Genomic DNA, 21,492 nt, shown 5'->3' on the forward strand with positions numbered 1-21,492 from the left:
GGAAAACAAAACGTGCCTGTCAGCTAGATTGGCTGCCAGACTCCAGAGCCATATATTATGCCAAAACATCCACATTTGATAAGTTGACATCAATAATGTGAAGAAATCTTGCAGGAGTAGATCTCATATCAACGAGCCTGACCCATAGGTGACTATTACTGATATACTGTATCCAGTTCATTCAACACAGCTACGGAAAGATTTATTGAATTGTGAATTATGAAAAATCTGATCTGACAAACATTCTGTATTTCTGTCTTTTCATATGGCACATACACTATTTGAACTTTAAAATGCAATGCTCATTTCTTGAAAGGGTGCCAGGTAGTACAGTAAAATGCTGGGTGTTGTGGGTGTTGTATTAGTCATACTGTGTTGTTAAAGACCCTCACTGTTCACATCTTTCTGCACAACATTTGTGTCACTTTAAACAGTTTAACTTATAAATTGGATAAACTGGATTGTTGACCAGGTTCATGGAGTCACATCATTACTCATCCACTGTAACAATCTGTCATTTGTTATTACATAAAAATTGCACAAATTACTTGTTTATTAAATCTTCAATACCTGTCTAGGCCACTGATTTTTGTAACTGCTCTTTCTTTAAACCATCACACGATGTCACATTGGAAGCCTAATCATAAGTCATACACCTGAGATCTTCATAATCTTGTGCATGTGTATACGTTAATGCAACATGTGCAGCTCAGACTAGTGATGTGCTGAAAGTGATACATAAATGTTACTAGGTCCAGCCTAGTAAGATTGGCGTTGTGACTGTTACGGAAGAGTGACCAGGGTTCTCATTCAGACGTGAAGCCGACATGTTCAGATGCCGTCAGATTTATGGAAAGGAGTGCATGTTTGAAAGGGGCTTAAGACAAAGTCTGAGATGTCATTTTAGATGCTGCTGGCTGTCTCATAAATATAAAACATGTTTCAACATGTCTGTGCAACTCCTGTCAAATTAAGAAATATTGAAACACAGAAAATGGATAATAGAACATAGCCTCCATAGTATTCACTATGCTGTCAGCAACTGTAAATAATGATTTTAGCTTTTCTTCATATATTATAGGCTATCTGTTCAATAGCTCAAACTGTTTTACCCACAACAGGTGGGGGGTGTTGAAAGAGTTTGGGAACCAGGTCTAATGTAATTAGTTCACGCATTCTTAATACTTCTCAGTCATGTTATTTTGTCATTGGTTTTGTTGAAAGAAATGTGTATGAGAGTGGTATTCAATTAGTCCAGAGGTAAAATACTGTAGTTTTCAGCTGGTAGCAGCATGCATTGTCTCTGTGAAGAAGCTGTAAACTTGTAGAAAACATGAACTTTGGAGAAACTTTGGAGAAACTTTGGAGAAACTTTGGAGAATGTCATATCATGTCTGAGTGAAACACCTCACAATATATTACCTATGAGCTACCCATTAGCTGTTAGCAAGCAGCTAATGTGAATAGGATGTTTTGTATTTGGCTAGTTCCCTATTAGCTAATAATATGATATATGTACTTATTCATATTCATGTGCTCTCTATTTATTGAATAATTGGTTATTGTAGTTACTTATTGTGAATGTTATTTGTCCATTAGCATGATGCCATAATATGTGAGGGACACAAAAATACATCTTTATCAGGTAAACTGGAGCCAGAACCATTCATTAAGTACTTCCTGATTTGTTCTTTATTGATCTTATTGGTTTGGTAACCACTCACGGTTTAACATACCTTGTTGTAAAGTGTTACAGTGCTTATTTTTGTGGTCTTTGTTAGAAACTACCTATGTGGCTGACTTTGGGTGGCTGCCTGTGGAACTGTAATTATTCATGACAACACATAGCCAGCTCTCCCAAACCGCTTGTTGTGTGTGCAGGCATCAACAACATGAAAAGTGGTCATTTGAAGTGAGTCCAGATAATTCCTGCCATCAATGTTCACCTTAATGTGATTATAACATTTTCTACCCTCAGGAGGTTTAAAACGTAAATCAGTACACACCATGCATTTTTTGGTTTCATTTTAATTAAGAATTGTCCTTTTCTCTTTTGTCCACAGATCTGATGTTTTCCTGGATTTTTAATGAGTACCCGACATTTGTGAAGCAGGATACTCGCCGCTTCATCTCACAGGAGACAGGGAATCTGTACATTGCCAAAGTGGAGCCATCAGATGTTGGCAACTACACCTGTGTTGTGACCAACACTGTCACAAAGACGCGAGTCCAGGGCCCACCCACTCCACTAGTGCTCCGCAGCGACGGTGAGCCATGAATGACCACAACACACAAGACTGCTGGCTAGTTAACTAACAAGCGTGTTCAGGTTTACTGGGCTGCATATCACACTGTTGTGTCATACAGTCACTAATTAGACTATGCTGTCATTGGCCTCTTACTTCAGTTAATTGAACTGAATCGGCCTTGTCAAATCTGTGGGTTTCCAAAGATGGGTCTTGGAGAACTGTCTGTGTGCAAATACAAACTGAATACAGTATATACTCTACTAGACCTTCATATGTGGCTACATGAAGATCTGTAATGCACTTCTCTCTTTGTAGGGCTTTTTTCTGTAAAATACAAGAGCACAGTGTTGTGGATGGTGTTTTTATGCCTCCACATGGCAGCCGGAGACATAATGTATGTTGTCCATATTATGTTATAAGGTGCCCATCTGTCCCATTCTCGTTAACATAATATCTCAGGATTGTCTTGAAGGAATTTAAGGTCTACTTGGATTCAAGTGAACAAAAGCTCTCTATCAGTCAATATAGTGTCAGTAGAGTGACTATTTCCATTTTTCCAATTAATGAATCAATTAATTTGCACACAAAATTCTTTCAAATTTTTCACTACATCAGTATGTTATATGAGTCTAGACAGACATTCATGTAAACTGCAGTGTGAATGGTTTTCTGGCCCTGGTCATGAGAAACAAAAAGCCAAACTTGTTTCTGGTACTGTACCTGAAAATAGAATAAGTAGTTTTAAAGGAATACAAATGAACTTCAAAGGTTAATTATCTCTTTCTTTGCTAATTTCAGCCTATCCTGTAACATGTGAATCTGAAGCTTTAGGCTGGCCTAATCAAGGCACCCCAGAGAAAAGGTCATTGTCAGCACATAATCTAATTGTAGGCATCAGTCCCCAAAGTACAGTATGTCCTTTCTATATGCTAGAGTGCAGTAGAAGAAATAGAAGCAAAGTGTAAATGCCACTAAAAACAGCTTTTATGACATTTATGTTATGTTTGTCTTCCCATTAATTATAACTGATCTGATTCAATAAAAAAAAAAGAAAATCCCAAGAAAGAACATTACTTCTTATCAAACAGCTTTGTTGCAGTGAAGACCCACTGGAGTCTAATAAATCACACAACACTGCCTCTGCCACTTTTCGCCCATTGCTATGGGTGTGTTGACACAGGACAATAGTGATGTGAAAACATTCTTATATTTAACAGAAAAGGTGCCTGTTAGCATGTCTTTACTAGCTCTGTGTAATTAACTCATTGCTTTATCTGACAAGTTCTGCAACTTTGCACCAAGCTGCATTTATCTTCTGTTTGTCAGTGTAATCTAGAGGGCAGGGGTCATATAGGAGAGTAATCCCAGAGACTACAACTGTTCTCTCCTCCATAGATGTTTTACCATTCTCCCATCTCTGAACAAGCCACTTTGTCAGTTTTCACTGTGTCACTTCCCTGTGACAAATTTGCGTAAAGTTGAACATTTTTAACGTCTGACCCCTCCCCTTTGGCCACTTTGTGAGCCCTTTTGCATCAACTGATATCCCAGAGAGCTTTGCAAAACAATTCGCTCGTGTCTCGCAGAAAATGAATGGTGCCGAGTTTCTAATATTTCTGTCAACAGTTGTAACTGTAGTAAGTAGTAGTGTTTTAATACCAGTCCTTTATATTATAAAGCATTCCTTAGCTCTTTATGCACATGTTCAAATCGCTCACAACAGTTTTGAAAATGGAGGAAATGTTTTTAAAAAATCATGAGGACATACTGTATATCATTACATCTAGTCTGAATACTGACACTGGATGTCTGAGGCAGATACTGTAACTATTTCAATATCTGAAAATCTGATAAGTGTATCAGCCAATATTTTAGGTAAATATAGACCCAGAACACACGATATAAACATTTTTCATTAGGATTATTTAAATTTGGTTATCAAAGAATTGCAACCACAATATTCACTGGACAGTAAATTCACATTTGGAAAAATGTAAGAAACTTTCTTGTTACAGCATACAGTACGTACAGTACAGTACACATCAGTATCTGATTTAAGCTAATAGTATATGTCAGCAAATATACATATAGCCAAAAAATAACATAATTAGTTAACAAATTAGACTCTAATAACAATTATGCTATCTTTTCTTATCAAGCACCATTCCTTGTTTTATGATTTATGGATACTTCACATGAGGGGTCATGAGGGCAGAGTTACATTTGTTGAAAAATATACCAGTAAACAAATGTAAGCATCTTATGTTTGCTTACAATTGCATGTTTTATTTTTCCTTATTTACTGCCTATAAATGATGAATAGGGGAGGTTAAAATCAAATGCTGCCTTACTGTTGGTCTTAATAGTCTGATAGCTGTGGTAGTAGTAGTAGAGACGGCCCAAGTTGATCCTGCATAAAAGGATCGGCATCAGGGCCAATCCAGCCATATTGAAAGAATCAATTTTGGTTCAAATAAAGCCAATCAAATGCTGAATCTTCTTTAGTTTTACTCTACCACAGCAGTTCTTAACCAAGGGGACTTGACCCGTCTCTCCTCTCTCCCCCTGGAGTACCCTTCCCTTCCCTCCTCTCTGTGTAGATCAGGGAAGGGAGGGATGAGCTGCTCACAGAGCAGGGCAGAGCGCAGAGGAGGTTATATTTTACTTGAGTCTATCACAGTGCTCATTAACCGCCAGCAACAAAATCCGCCTGTAAAGAGACAATATGAGCAATTTATCAAACAGCTGCTGAACATGCAGAACACAAATTTGCTGAAATGTGACCTTGTCAACTTGCTGAAGTCTCCTTTTCCCTCAACCAGTGTGTCTGTTTACAAAGTCATACAAATACTATAGGATATGAAGTTGAATCTAATCAACTATGAAAGTTTGTACAATTCTTGAAGACATTTTGATTGAAATCCCCAGCCTAAAAATTAAAAGTACCTTAAAAGAGAACATAACAGCTTCTTCTGGATGGCGAAGGCAAATGCAACACAGAAGCAACAAACCTTGAGGGGTACTATTTAGGTAAATGTAAGAATCAGGCTCAGTATTGCCATACATCCATTATTAAAGGGGGGAAAAACTTGATCGGGACATCCCTAGTATTAAGAATATTTTCTTACCCATATACTGTGCACAAAGAATTAAATGTTGTCTCAACATATTACAAAACATTGTGCTTGTAGTCACACACCCTTTCCTCAGTTAACTTTTAAATGCAGTTTTATAGCTCTGCAGTAGCATTGCAGGGACAACTGGTAACAGAAAAAAAGGACGAATAAGGCAGTTGTGAGGGGAATTAGATGACATAGCATGCTTCAAATTATAGCCTGGATTCTTACATAAGTACACCTGACTAGCCTAAATGTTAACAGAACAAAACTGCCATTTGGGATGTTCACATGCAATAGTAATAACAATATACAGTAGCATTTGATAAAGAATGAAGGGTGTGTTGGAAGATAAATCCTCAGAGAGACAGGATCGTGAAAAGCTGGTTTAATTTTTCTTGAAACAATTCCAGAGCACTTCCCCTCCTTCCTTCCTTTCTTTTTTCATTATACCTTTATTTCACTGTGGCAGTGGGACCAACAACCAAACATCAGTCTTGCCTGACACCCACACTGGCTCAGGTAGGGGGGGAACAGGCAGCCACATTAAACAGGTGTCCCCTACAAAAGGTTATGGTATGAGACAATTACCTGTCCACTTCCACCTGTCTGCTTTAACATGGGTGATAGTGCTGTGGTTATGTTTCGGTATGAGACAATTGTGATAAGGATCTGAATTAGCTTTCACAGTCACTCAGGAAGCCATCCTGATAACAAATGCCTCACCAAATCAACGAGTTGAAATTGGCCTGTTTCCTCCATCTCTACAGCGATTTGTGCAACACAGCCCTGAATTACAGCAATAGGGATAAGCCTGTTGTTACGCTGGTGGATGAGAGTGGCTTAAAATACCATGTTGTGCACACAGGCTGAGAATCAGTGCAGCCAAGAGGAGTAAAAGTACACCCAATTCATTGACATAATTGACCTTACTGTCATTTAAGGAAGGATAAAATACATATGTTTTTCCAGTGATGTTAGACACTCTAGTCTTGATTTATGAAAAGGCCTCTTCCAAAGCTAGGATGCCTGCATTCCTGTCTTCTCTTTTATTCAGAGATTTTTAGCATGCACAGCAGCAATATTATAATCCAGCAGAGCTGCTTCACCAACAGTGAATGGGATGCTTTGTAGACACAGTGGCAGTACCCAGGGGGATTTTATGGGCCCATTTTCTGGTTCATAGCTGTTAGCACTACAACAAGATGAAACTCATCTGGATGTAAAAGCTCAAATCGTCTATGAATTCTCAATGTTGTTTTTTCCATTCAACATCAGTGTGTTGCATGTCCACTGGAGAACTTGCTTTTGGCTTCTTTTTTCATTCTTTTCAATGGGAGAGCATTCAGTGACAGCTCTGCGAGCACAGCATGTTTCTGCTGCTCAGATTGCACAGTACATTTCAGCTTATAGTATAGACAGCAGCGGACTTCAAACAGGTTTTCAGTAGTTGTGCAGCAACAGCAGAAGCCACAGCTAGTGCTTTGTATTTAGTTTTTTGCCTAAGGTATTTAACATAAATCAGAAATGTAACTTTTTACGCTCATTTGCTTTTCTCTTTCAGGTGTGATGGGTGAATACGAGCCAAAGATTGAAGTTCAGTTTCCAGAGGTTGTACATGTTGCCAAAGGATCCACTGTAAAGCTGGAATGCTTCGCTCTGGGAAAGTAAGCCAACTCTGAGTGAGGCTCAGCATACTGGATTTTAAGAAATTAGAGAGCTGATGTTGTGGTGTATAAATCTTCTGTAAAAATATTAGCTTTTCTAATACAAGACTGGGTAATATGCCTAAAGTTAAAATACTGAACAGCTATACTTAAGTTGATGTGGAGTGTGGTAAATTTTGCTGTTTTACATTCAACAAAAAATCTAAACCCCTTCGCTGAGTTATCAGTCAAGTATATGTGTACCTACTAGGAATTTGACTCCATTTTGTTGTGACTCTCAGGGAGATATTTACTAAACCTGTTGCAAATTACTGTCAGGCTCGGAAAATATTGCAACATAGCAATTTTTTTATTTAGCGGTATATTTACCAATGCTGATGTGAATGAGCACAGCAGTAGCTGTGTTAATTTGAATACACTTCTGTTTTGGATCTGCTGCCTGAAGGCTGTTGCACACAAGTTTACAGCAACTGAACTTTAATGTGGTTGAAGAAATCAGCAAACACATTTTTGAATGACGGTTATGGCGTCTCCTGCCGGTCAAATAATTTTTTATTTCATTCAGTACCTGAAGCATGGTCTGACCTGAAAGCCTGTACAAGCCCCTCACATTCTACTTTGGTGAATGATGCGATTTACACCCGCTTCCTTCTCAAATGCTCTTATCTCCAAAAAGATCTCAGGTGACCACTGACAGCAGGGCCACAAATTTTACACCTGTTTTTTCCTGGCATTAAATTTCACTGTTTAGCCCCAGAGAATGAGCAAAAAAACTTTTGTAAATATCCCCCTTAGTGTACATTTACACAGTCCCAAGAACAATTTACAGATATGTGCAATATATATTGCATAAATATAGATAAACTTAATGTAAACCTCTAAATGAGGAACATTTAGTGCAATTGTGAGTGGGTGAGCAGAGTCTGCTGGAATTAATACTGTGGTGTAGTTTACTTTATATTCTGTACATACCAGAGGTCATTTGTTCACAGTACATACAGCCTGCTTAGCTTTATATGTGAAATTCAAAATACTCTAGATGGATATTATGGTGGAAAGGCAACAAAATAAGTACATTTTAATGATGTAAAACATTGCAATTTGATCTCGCTGTCAAGTAAATGTTGTTCTCTTCAGACTGCTCTTGAAATAAATGTTAAGGATTTTAATAACGTTATTTCAGGTAAATTAGAGCACCTTTGCAAATTTGAGACATTAAATTCATCATGTCTATAAGGTAATATTAATTTCTATTTGTACAGGTAATGAAGTAATTAAGGAATTATAAGTTTATTTAAGGGATGCTTGTGTGCAAATGGTTGGGTTTGGAATTTTGTCATTTAAAAAAAATGCACCACAAATTATGTTTTATTATTTTCAATAAAGGTATAAAGGCATGTCTGTTAAATGTATCAAGTTGTGTTTCAGTAGTTTTGTTTAAAAATGTCTTCTGTCTGTTAAACAATAATCATGAGATAGATACAATCTTAAAAATAGCTTACAGTTGGTTATTCACAAAAGCAATAAGCAATAAGTCATTCACAGAAAACTCAAAGCTTTGACTTAAGAGGGTTAAACTTCTCTGTTTTTGCAGTCCTGTACCTTCTATAAACTGGAAAAGAGCAGATGGAGTGCCCTTCCCCAGGAAAGTGGACATGAGGAAATCCAGCGATGTTCTGGAAATCCCATATTTCCAGCAGGAGGATGCTGGCACATATGAGTGTGTGGCCGAGAATTCCAGGGGAATGAACACAGTAAAAGGAAAGCTCTCTTTCTACGGTAGGTGATCCTGTAGCGCATGAATATTTGACCAGCGTGCACCATATCTGTCAGATCTGCTCAGAAAGAGAGGCGGAAAAAGTAGACACAGCTGGTCTTATGAAGCAGTCAGTGGCAATCAGCAGAGGCCTGTGTGGAGGAAGGCTCATTTTAACAGAACATCAAAATGATTAAAGGCTGTCAGCTGTGATGCCTCTAATATTTTGATCCAGATTAAAGGAGTGATGCAGATGAGACTGAGCCCTTGGTCATGACCTTGTTGGTAATCCCTGTTTTAGGTTCCATCACATGCCATCATGGCTGACATCCAACCTGACTGAAGATCTATGCAATTAAATATACTATACATAGACCAGTGGAGTATTCAGTATGTCAGCAACATAATTAAACCTGTGGCTGGAGTCACATCTGTTGAGTTTGGATACTAGTCACAATAACCACAAACTAAAATTTATAGGCCACTACACTGCAAATTAAAAATCTACCATCTGAATATTGACGATGTGCTCTTTTAAAATGACTACACAATTCAATAACTTTTCCAGAGTGTGAGTATTAAATAAGCCATATGTTTTACCTTTAAAAATCACAACTAATTTACAACTAATTTGACATAGCAGCACTCAGCACTAATTGCAGTATATTTAGGTGTAATACAGCAGATTATCACAGCCATCCCTGGTAGGCTAGTGGTTAAGGCGCAGCACTCTCGCCGCTGCGGCGAAGGTGACTTTCTTTCACAGCAGATTATCACAATTTCAGTAGGCAGCACTTTATTACAGAGGTTTGATATTTTTGCAGTTCAACACTTATTACAAATCTTCTCTTAGTTTATGAACGATATGTTGCTCCCGGCTTTCTTTAGGTTTATTTAGGCCTGTTCTTTGTTTTCTTCTTTTTTGTACATTGTAAATTACTGTAAAACACAAGCTGATCATAAATGTCCAAGGTACATTGTATGCTTTCATTTATTTTGTCCATACTATAGCAGTTGCACTGTATATTCTCTAAAATGCCACAGATTTACTACAGTAGGATCCAGTAGGATTTGGCCAAAGTGCATTAAAATGGAATTAGCTCTGGAAATATTTGTGGCAAATTTATTTGTACACCTTCTTTCAACAACAAGACATTCAAACTGTTGTACACAAGACATAAGCAGACAATTAAGGCAGGCTATAGAAGAAAAAAGGACAATATAAAAAAAAGACATATAAAGAGGATTTATGAGAGTAACAGTCTCTAAATTCCACCCCACAGTGTAATCCCATGAGGGTTCTGAGTCTTCCACCGTGCAATGTACAAAAGAGAATTGAGGATTCATTCCCAGCTGGAATACTAATTATGGTGAAACAGCTCCAGTAACACTAAGTTAGGTGTTGAGCTTTAATTAATAGAGCATAAGTTTAATTTCACTTCCATTTTTATGACTTGTCACCACTAGACTGAGGCAAATGTTATGAATCCTATAAGTCATATATAATCAAAGCTGGCAAACTGCTCTGGTTTACTAGTTTAAAAGAGCAATATACTATGATATCCATTACTGATTTAGTTGTAAATGAATGAATGAAGCATTTCCTTGGCATGTATATTTTAATGGTATTTTGACCGGGCTATTTCTTTTCTGTTTGCCAGGCGGTTGTGTTCTGGACCTTTCTCCCACAGCCCTCTGTTTTCTTCTTTCTGATTTACCTCTCTACAGGTCACACTGTCAGCTGTTATAAATAACTCATTTGTGTCATTAAACAGTTTGCCATTATTTACAATAGCCTGAAAGCTCTTAGCCTCATTCACTATAAGAGCCCAGCAGCAGGCTGTGATCTACCAAGGCTTGATTTGTCCTTTAGAGCTGCTGGTCCTTTCTCATTTTTGATGTGTTTTGTCAGTCTGACTCTCTTTCTCTCCCCCTGCTGTCTGTAGCCAGGTGATAAAAATCAGTAATCTTATTTTGAACTCCTTTTGAATTAAGCCTTTGAGACATTCGTCAGCAGTATAAGCCAATGGGGGAATCGATAAGGGTATCTCTTGTACATCCAAGGGAGCTACAGTGGAAAGAGAGCTGGGCTTTGTGTTAGATGGGGAGAAATGAAGGTGTTGCTTTATGGCGGCACAATGGTCATTGTTAAGACATTCTCTCAGTCTTCATGTCAGTGTTGATGTACTAAAATGGTTTTTAAAAGTTGCTTTTTCTTTCCAGTACGGTTGATTTAATGTGTTTTGAGTTTCTTTGGACTACTCTGGATACGAATGAGCTGTACGTCAGACTTATAATAGTGTTTTTAAATTGTTCCATTTCATCACTTCATCTGGTCCTGATGTACTTTAAAGAAATATATTCATAAAATAGTAAATGTATTAACTGAAAGAGGGATTCATTAACTGTGCGGAGGTTTTAGAAGCACATTTGTGGCTTAAAGCTTGAGGTGAAATAAAATTTATATCTTGATGTTCTTTTTAGTCTGGGTGCATTTAGCCACCGTCTTTCTCCCTGTTAGTCATAATTCTGTATTTGAGACCATTTTTTATCCTAAATTCCAGCCAAAGACTAGTATTTTGTGATAAATTTCCATCTCTGAAAGAAAAGTTTAGAAAAGAAATAGGCATTTTCCCACTTGCGCATGTTGCTATTCAGAGGGAGAGTAAACGTCAAGTTGTGCCAGGTTAGTTTCCCTGTTGTATTCACATTTGTGTTTCTGTGGAGTTACTGCTGCATTATCTCATAGTGATTTCACTGATAAGGCAAATTCCCATCTTTCCTCTGCTTTAGCCACTTGACGTTTGGCCTGATTGTATACGCTCTGGACCTGGTGCAGGCAGAGATGGGCTGCCTGCTTTCATTTGGTGAGCGTTGACTGAGAGTCGATACCTTTGCAGCGGTTGAGGAATAGAGTGAGATTCCATGGCAGTGAGGAGAAAAACAACAACAACAACAATAACAACAATGCGGTCTTGAAAGGTGCAGTGGGTGGGGCAGCTCAGCCAGGCTTTGATGGAGGATTGCAGTAACATTAATGGATGTGATGCTAAATGACTGGTGATGGTGAAGTCGTATAGAGTAACTCTCTACAATCTCTCCCAGAGGTTTCACACATTAAGGAAAGTACTACTCAGTTTATGTAAAGCGAATGATCACACTGACTATTTGGGCCATGCTTTTTCTTGCATTTTGTTGAGTAAAGGGAAGGTTGACATACTGTATATGTTATCTTACATAATTTTGGAAGGTATATGTCTTTTCTGTAGCAGCATAAATAAGAGAAGCTTCACCTTCCAGTAACTTTCATTCAGAGGAAATTGTAACCTATTTACTGTTTGCAGAGATGGCAACAGCACAGCCTCCATACAAGTTAAATGTTAATAACCTCAGCCAACCTTGCACAGCAGCCTCTGCTGCCAGCGGGGTCTGGGAGACCTATGGTATGACACACAATCCACCAGCACAAATATTTCTTTGATACTGGAAGGATTTTGATGCCTGTGCAGGACTCCGACATAAATACACAAGACAACACAAAAATCCCTGCTACTCTTACTCTCTGTCTTCATCCACTGTCTTCTCTCTAGGTTTCCAAACACCCACATACATGCACACATTCGCTCACACATTGACTACATGCTGAAGTAATGCAGAGATAGTGTGTGGGATACATTTGCAGTTATCGAATTTCTCGCTCTGTTATCCTTCTTTTCTTGAAGGCAAAATACTGCATAGCAGAAGCCAATTAGATCAGGATTTGTACTGTAAAAAGCCTGAATAAAGGTCAGTCCTTGAGAGTGGCATTAGGTGAGGTCGGTGAAATGGAGAAGTGCAGTCAGTCATTACTCTTGTTCTGCCACTGGCCTTGTGTGATATAGGATGATAGGAGCTTGACCTACACATCAACCAGAATCTGCAAAGCACACAGAGTGGTTTATTTATTTATTTATTTATTTGGGGGGGGGGGGGGGTCTTAGCCATTAACTAGCTTTGAGTTACTTGCATGACGCCACAAGAATCAATTGTCCTCTTGTATAATTATACCATCATTTACTCAGGTTGTATCGGATGGATGGTGTTTATGGCATCAGTGGTGACATGATGTATATGGATCCGGTTTTCATCACTTTTACCTCAAGCACACTGAGAAACTGAAAGAAACCATAAAAGGAGATATTTGCTCTTACACTAGAGGCAGTAAATATGGAATTCAGTACCCGGTCACTGAAATTCAACACAAAGGTTTGAAAACAAACAGTTCTTAGGTCAGCAGTTTGTATTTTAAATTACCATTAGTTAAATTACCATTACCCCCCCACCCCCGCCTAACAAGCTTTTGGTCATTCACGTGCTGCCAAAACAGCTCTGATCCACTAAGGCTTGGACTGTCCTCTGAAGGTGCCCTGTGGTGTTTATCACCAAGACATTAGCAACATACCCTTTAAGCCCTGTAAGTTACGAGGTGGAGCCACCATGAATCAGGCTTGTTCCAGCACATCCCTCATGTCGCCAGTTTGTGGTTTATCCCTCCTCGAACCACTGTCAGTAGGTGCTCACCACTGCTCACAGGGAGGTGATGTGTGCTTTTAGCAGAAGATAATCACATTTTTTTCTTCACCTGTGTGTAGTCATAACGTGTTGGGTGTATGTCAGACATCAACAAATATCGATTGTTCCCAATCTGGTATATTCCAGGGGAATCTAATGTTACAGTTAACTCAGATAAGCATATAAACCTTGCCACCAACTCTTCTCCTCTTACATTTGAATTCTGGCAGCTGGGTGGTCTGAGAACAATACTGAACAGTTTCAGTGACCCAGTGTTTTTAATTCCAGTGGAAATTATGCCCTTGCTAAACTGTCATTTTCTTAGTCATATTATTTTGTCTATATCAAAATGATCCAATGCTGTCTCACATTTTTGATGTTTCCAGCCCCTCCTCATCTCACTGAGAAACCCCAAGATGTGCAGAAACTCATTGACGATTCCCTGGTGTGGGAGTGTAAAGCCACAGGGAAGCCAAAACCATCTTACAGGTGGATGAAAAATGGGGAGAACCTGGAGTCTGCTGAGGTGAGCTCTGCCGAGCACTAGCGTATCTTTAGAGTTGAAGATAAAGTTCAGTTACCAAGGTCAGACATACGACAACAGCATTGGCACCGATGTTTCTTTAATACTCAGTGCTGCTGAATGAAGATTGTGAACAGCCATGTACTGCATTTACAATGCTTGAGTGTGCTGCTTGTTCAAGCTTAATTAGCATGCCTTATTGTCACTGCAACACAATGCCTCCTCTGCTGAAATACATTATGTTATACAGCTCTGCACAACAGCATTTATTTCTAAGGAATTAAACTGTGTCCTCTGCTTTGCTGTGCTAAAACACTAACTTGTAAACAGGCCAAGTTGTTTCATGTTAGTCTGGAAATCACAGTGATGTAAGAGCTACCCTAATCTTCTGTTAAATCTCTCTTGGCTGAGTGCAGATATTAATCCTGAGCTCCCAATGATACAAAAGTAACATTCTCTATAAAAACATTGTACAACCTATTGTCAGTTTAGCTCCCTGCCTCCCTCAGAATTCACACTGGCAATGGCACTATGATGAAAAACGAGTCTGTTATTACTCCAAACAACCTACTGTAGTAACATGTCAACTTTAGGTGATGTCTATTGTTGACATTTACCAAAATTTGATTCAGTATTCCTCGATCTTATTGGAACCTTAAGCCAGGTTGTTTGGGCACTCATTGCTTGCACCTGATTAATAAACAGGCAATATGTTCATTTTCTTATTTATGCAAAACAGGCAACAACGCACCAGAGGAAATCAATCACATGAATGTTATGCATGTTGTTGGAATAAACCCATGTCCATTGTTGTGTTACTACAGCAATACTTTGCACAGCAAACCATCTCATTCATTAAATAAAAAAAAAAGAACAAACTCAGTGAGGAATAATGAACAAACTGTTTAGCCAATGGCTAATCGTTTTTTCAAAACCATTTATAGGGTAACATTCTAATGTCTGGGGGTAGAAAACAAGCAAACCCATCTGTTTTCTGTTGAAAAAAACACATTTTTGTTTTTCTCATTAGGTTAGAGTTAGGGTTAATGTGACCTTAGTCTTACTCCATTCTCACTTCATTATGAACTGAATAAATTCAGCCATGCTGCTTTAAGATATCTCCCAAAATAGGAAAAACTACCAGCGCACCTCAACACAGTCAACCACAGTATGATTAAAGGTTACAGTGACTGTGTTGATTTTTTGCATAATAAATTGACATATTCAGAATTCATGGGTGAATGGATTAATCAGCAAAGGTGTTACATTGTTTGAAATGCCACCCTTAACCACACTGGCTTAATGAGTGGCAGAGGGAAATGTCAATGATGTAAGGAGCAGTGGGAGAGGATGCATCAGTTGTTGTTGTTTATTACTGGGAATCAAGTGAGACCTTTCTGATTGTGTGGTTCTCTGGAATATATATCTGCTGACAGTTTTCAACTTTAAGAAATAAACCAGTTAAGATGTAGAAATAACCAAAGACAAGTTCTATTGTTGGAAAAATTAACTATGCACTATTGTAGGTTCCTAGATGTTGCACTATAGCTGAAAATATGTGCATTCAGTTATTGAGTGTCAGTCTTTTAAAATATTTAAGAACCCCAATTATCAGTGTTTCACGCTATTAGTCGTACCTGTCAAACTGGTTTTACAGTTACTAAGATCTTTGTAGGGCAGACTGAGATCATGCTGCTGTTTTCTATCAGTATGGTAAATGGATTGCACTTATATGGCACTTTTCTACCTTACCTGGACAAAGCGCTTTACAAATTCACCCATTCACACACACACACTCACACACCAATGTATGGCTGTTTCAGATGTAGCCCTTACAAATAATGAGGTATTTTCCTAAGTAATGCTTTGTATTACTGCCCCTTTGTCAAAATACATAGCTATGCTTTATTAGAAGGCTTCTGTTCTTGCAGCTGTTTTCATCGTGAGGACCTCACTCACGGCTGCTTTATTGACAGTGGCTGGAAGATTAAGTGGCTACGCAATTAAAGGGAAACTCCAGCGTAAAACAGGATTTAGTCCATTTAGATGAGTATGGAACCAAGAGAGAGATGGCTTATTGTAGTGTACTTGAACTGAGGTTATTCCTCTTAAACCTCTAATGTCAAAGCCTTTGAACTTCAGCAATGAACGATGTCATTTTAATGAAGTCCACGACATCCTGATTAGAAGAGGGGAAGTGGATTGAGTTTCCTTTCTTGCCTATTTATCCAGGCTCAAGTGGAGCAAGCAGGCTCTAGCTTGTCCTTGTCATTACAAAGACATTGTTCAGCTTAGTTCAAGTCTACTTGTAGTTCTTTCTTACTCAGGCATGTACAGTGAATGAATCAAATATCTGTGAATAGCATTAGCAGATTCCTTTCACAGTTCTACTCTGGTGAGCAGTAATAATTACTTTTTAAAAAACTTGTTATGAATTGCTCCTTTCATTGTTTTATTGCATTTGAAAAATTAATAAAAAGACTAGTTTCCACCCTTTCCTTAAACTGAAGTAGTGGATTGATACTGCTACGACAATAATTTTTTTAAATGTAGCTTGTTTAAATTTTACTGCATCATTCTCAGAAAGACCCCCACTAATTAGTAATTCTGAAGAACAAACTGTAGCTGTAGACAGCAATCAAACCCAAGAGGCTCACTTTTCTAAATCATAAAAGGTAATTCTTTCATGCCATTAAGTTTTTTACAATACATGTTTCTGCAGTTTTATGTCAAACGAATCAAACCAGCGTTGTTGGCAAATGACACTGCCAGTCATTTTTATTCGGCATACGGCATGCAGACGGTCCCCCCAGGCCCCCGCATGAAAAACTGCTGATTTGAGAGGAACGTCATGCTTAATTAATAGCAGCCTTAAACAGTAGTGCACACAGACTGATATTCACCACCATTGCCTCCCTTGCCAGCAGGGATATTCGCCCCTGCATTATGGAAATTCAGGCGCAACCTGCTCAAACACAGGATTAGTTTGTGATCTTTTAGTGAGGATGGTTTCTCTTTTCATGTGACACTACCTTAATCCTCTGTGACTAGAGTTCAGACCGCTCAGACACCCCCATGGAAATAGGCTCTAATGACGCTGTGGGGGAGCCTGGGGAAAAACACAAGAGATGAAGGGCACAAGGAGGCAGAACCTGACACAGCTGCGCAGAGATGACAACTGCTCAAGGATTTAATACTGTAGTGAAGGCGCTGAATAAAACCCAAGTTTAGAAAGATAAACATATATTGAAGATTAAATGTTCGCTAAATGCACAGATCCTTCTGAGGTTTTAGTTCATCGGCCCAACTGTCTGTTAATAGATCTTAAATTGATGGTCACTGATGAGCAAGACAGGCAAAATTGAAAGTCCAGACAGATGAGGAGTAGGTACAGCATGACCATGTACACAGCACTTAGTATGTAGAAGGCATTCCTATCAGAAAAGCAATTTTCACAATGCAGTATACCTCAGATGTTACGATATTCCTTTCCCTCTTATCCCCTCCTCCTGCGGAAGGGGAAACAGGCCCTGTGGTGCAGTCAGAGATATAAATAGGGCATGGTTTTATTTCACTCTCATAAACATGCAGATTGATTAGGGTCATTTTCTGCTAGCCTGCCTCCATCCACCCAAGCCTTTCCCTCCATTAGTGATGAAAACCTAGATTTATTGCCACATCTGTCACTTTCAGACCATAATTCACTGGTCCACTGGCTGGATGTTTTTATGTAGATGAGCACTGGGAATAAGGCATATTAAGGACATGTGTCTCTGTGTCCACAGGAGCGCATACAGGTTGCCAATGGGGTATTGTCAATCAGTCGCCTGACCCTGTCCGACACAGGAATGTACCAGTGTGTGGCTGGGAATAAGCACGGCAAGGTCTACTCCAATGCAGAGCTCCGAGTTATAGGTAGGACATTGACATGGGGGCATGTGCGTTTGTGTGCCTTTGTGCACACTCGCCGCATACAGAGTGTGTTGGCATGGAGGCATGTGCACAAGCATTTATTTGTGTGTATTTGTTTTCAAGTTCGCTCTATTGTATTCCTGTGCTCAATATTTCCAGATGACCTCTGGCCTCTCTGTTATTGGTCGTTAATTGAAAAGCATTAATTATAAGATGAATGCATCCGGCTGACATTGATGTATGTCAGAGCTGCTCTGTTCACCATCCTCTCCTATCTGACCTGCCAAGTCTGTCACTCTCCTCTCTGGACTGACAGCAGTGCTCATTCACTATTAATCCTCCAGTACTGTATATCTCATTCTGATCATGTTCCTGATTGGAATATGGCTCAATTCAGTACAGTGTACTGGTCAAACTCAAGGTGGAAAATCAAAAAGGGAAAATCAGGGAGTGTTTCGGACAGCTTTTGACAAGGGCATACATTTTAAAGTGGTTAATTGCCATGGAGAGCTATTATGTTGGAATGATCAAAATATTTCTCTCTGCTGTGAAAATGTGTGACAAAGAATCACATGCAGCCTGACTCAGAATAATAATAAGGCTACACTGATCTCTTCAACTCTACAACATCAGTTTTGGGCTTTACTATTAAACTTTCTGATTACTAATTAACAAATTGCAAAGAATGTAATCTAGTGTCTTTGAATTATCTATGGCAATAATGCAGTGTATTGATGAACATTTGAAAAATGGTGATAAATATTCAGAGGCAATTTGGAGGAAAAGAGATGTGAGGCTTTTACAAATGCTTGCTTTAATATGTTGCTCTTGTCTCAGCTGTTGCCCCGGATTTCTCTCACAATCAACTGAGGAGCCAGACGCTGGTGAAGGTAGGAGGAGATGCGCTCATCGAGTGCAAGCCCAAGATGTCTCCTTGGGGTGTGATCTCTTGGAGGAAGGGCAGCGAGCCACTCCGAGAAACTAACAGGTAACACAACATTTGCAGATTTTGTGAGGACTGCTGGAAATGCCCCTGCATGTGTTCTCATTACTTGTTTCCTAGATATTGTACTTATATGTACAACTACATTTAAAATGCAACTGTATCAATAAATTTGTGACTCAGGGGTGTGGGTGGGGTGCTGAAGGTAGAGGTTGTGAATTGAGCTAATGTTACATATGCAAGCTAGCTTGCTTCTTCACCAGTCATTTAAGTTGGCAAATGATGTAAAACTGTATACGTATTGCAGATTGTTGTAAGTGACTTTTCATAGTATTCGTAATATTAAATAGTGCAGTCAGACTCGTAATAGCAATGATCATCATGGCACCCCGGCTGAAAAAAAAAAGGAAAGTGCACATGCTCTAGAAATTCCTACAAAGTTACTGGGAGCGATGGATGTGCCTCTACATGAAGACAGCTTCATGTTTTGGAGCTCTGCATTTTCCCTATAATATGTACATTTTGAAGGGAAATTACACTGGCAAGTATCTCAAATAAGTGAATTTAAAATTAGTGAATGGAATATTTTATTCATTACAACAAGATATATTGTCAAATTATTAACACTGTAAAATCAATAACTGACCCTAAAAGTTGTATTTTTTGCATAAAGTCATATTTTTTCACTACTTTGCTGCAAAATAACTGTGCACAACTGACCACTTTATTGTTGCTCTCTCAGAATTGCCACCAGTACAGTGAATTTACTTATTGACTTGCACAACACAGCAAATTATTGACTTTGTTATTAGATGTGAGGTTTTGTATGAACATCTATTCCTCACATGGCTGGGGAATTCAGAATTTTCAGAAATTTGAAATACTTTATCAAAGCATACCAAAAGGCGTCAGTTGCTGTTGCATATTTTACTGAATGACATCCACAGAGATATTTTGATTTAGTCCTCAAATGTGGTTAAAACCCTCAGAAAACAGCTAAGAGGACAAGCAGAATGGAGCTTCACTGAGTAATGGTTAATGGGTTTTGCCTGTGTATCTCCAGCTCTTTAGTGATGGCAAAACAGACTGGCTGCTCAGTAATCAAGTACTTTTCACCTCAGCAGGGATGATAAAGGCTCCTGAAATCAAATTATTCAACTGACATGTTTCCACGTTTCAGAGGACCAGAGGGCAATCTTAGCACCCTGCTGTGTTTGACCCTTAGATGGAATATGTGCTACATCTGTTAACTTTTGCTAGTGTTTGTATGCGTATGTGTCTGAATGAAGTGTGAAGTCTGGCCCAGTAGCCTCTTTGCAGACAGGGGTCATCCTTCAGGTGTCACTACTGTTGCATGACTCCACTCTGACAGCAGGGCTACGTGCACGGTGTCTTGCATATATACAAAGTAGTGTTGTTACTTGGCAAACAAAGTGCTGGGGAATTTGCATAGTTGTTTTGCTGTTGGTGCCCTTCAATTGCCCTGTGCCACTTACATCACACATTTCAGCTTCTCAGCACCCAGACCATTTTGATTTAGTTGTTTTGCAGTCATAGTTTAGATCGATTTCACATTTGTCTTTGCTGTGACATGAACTGACATCCTCACAAACTGCTATTTCGATGTTGAACAGATGCTTCGTGATCTTTTGTTTCCTCAGACTTCTATTAATGCATGTACTTGTCCTTCAGTGTTCTCACTTATTCCTAACTATAAATCACACAATGACAAGCTGTTCTGATAAATAATAAATGATTCAAGATTTAAATTATTGAATTGTAAGTAATAAAACACTCTTGAATAATTAAAAATTGTGACTTCTTTCTGCAGCTGTTACAGAAAGATAGACCTGCTGCAACCATTTAGTTAAGTTCTTTAGTACACAACCATGATGATGATGGACAATTAGTGAGTGAAATTCTTTAACACTTTATTTTGGTAATTGTGAAAGTCTGTTTGATGTTCAGAAATATGTTTTAATGTTTTTACTTGCACTGAATAAATTTTATTTGGATTAGAGCACCTATGATGCTCTTCCAAAATTAAGAGGAAAGATCTGAAATAAAAAAATAAAATAAAAACAGTCGCAGCTGCCATGTTGCTGGAGCCTTTAAATGTGCTGATTACAAAACCCCTGTACTCTCTTTCCTGTTATCTCCCTCTTCTCTCATCTGCGGCATACGCACATACAACACAGCACTGTATGCCGCACAATGAAAATGTTCAGCATGTGTTGTGGTAATTGTTAGAACAGTTGTCTTTTAAACAGCTGCTCAATAATAGCTGTCCTGTCTGTAGGCTGAATACAGCATTTAATTTTATCCTGCTGTTTGTTTGAGAAAATATAAGACTTGTTGTTGAAAGCGCACCACTGATGCAAATTAGTAAGTGAAAATGACGGGACAAAAGACATCCTGGTTTCACACACCAGCTGTGTGATAAGCACAAATGCTACATTTCTTGCTTGTTAACTTTAATTTATGTTTTTCTGTATTTATTAAACTCACATAAAAGAATAATGTTTGCATGCATGTAAAATTTATGCATGCATGTCTGAGCATGTCTGGTTAGTTATGCACCTGTACAGAAAGGTGCAAATTCATAAGCGGTAGCTGCGAACCCCTTTTGTTAAAGATTAATTGCTTTAATTGTACTAGTACTCCACAGTGGTTTCAGCAGAAAGCTGAACTAGTGTCACCAGCTGGGTAATCCATCTTCGTAGCAGCAGCCCTCCTTTTTTTCAGCCGGAGACCAGTGGTGGGAGGGGGTGGCCT

At 38.7% G+C, this 21,492-nt stretch overlaps 1 protein-coding gene across 2 annotated transcripts in view; it reads left to right on the forward strand.

The window, feature by feature from the left end:
- Positions 1–21,492, forward strand: part of cntn4 (contactin 4) — a 180,335-nt gene that overhangs the window by 118,839 nt on the left and 40,004 nt on the right. For both annotated transcript variants that reach the window (XM_020592955.1, XM_020592956.1), the window contains exons 6-11: positions 2,064–2,267; positions 6,930–7,032; positions 8,627–8,811; positions 13,726–13,865; positions 17,648–17,777; positions 18,612–18,762. In XM_020592955.1, coding sequence (XP_020448611.1) covers positions 2,064–2,267; positions 6,930–7,032; positions 8,627–8,811; positions 13,726–13,865; positions 17,648–17,777; positions 18,612–18,762 — 913 coding nt within the window. The remainder of the gene's footprint in view (positions 1–2,063; positions 2,268–6,929; positions 7,033–8,626; positions 8,812–13,725; positions 13,866–17,647; positions 17,778–18,611; positions 18,763–21,492) is intronic.

Source organism: Monopterus albus, unplaced genomic scaffold (genome assembly GCF_001952655.1).
Source record: "Monopterus albus unplaced genomic scaffold, M_albus_1.0 scaffold18.1, whole genome shotgun sequence".
In the NCBI taxonomy this organism is placed as follows: domain Eukaryota; kingdom Metazoa; phylum Chordata; class Actinopteri; order Synbranchiformes; family Synbranchidae; genus Monopterus; species Monopterus albus.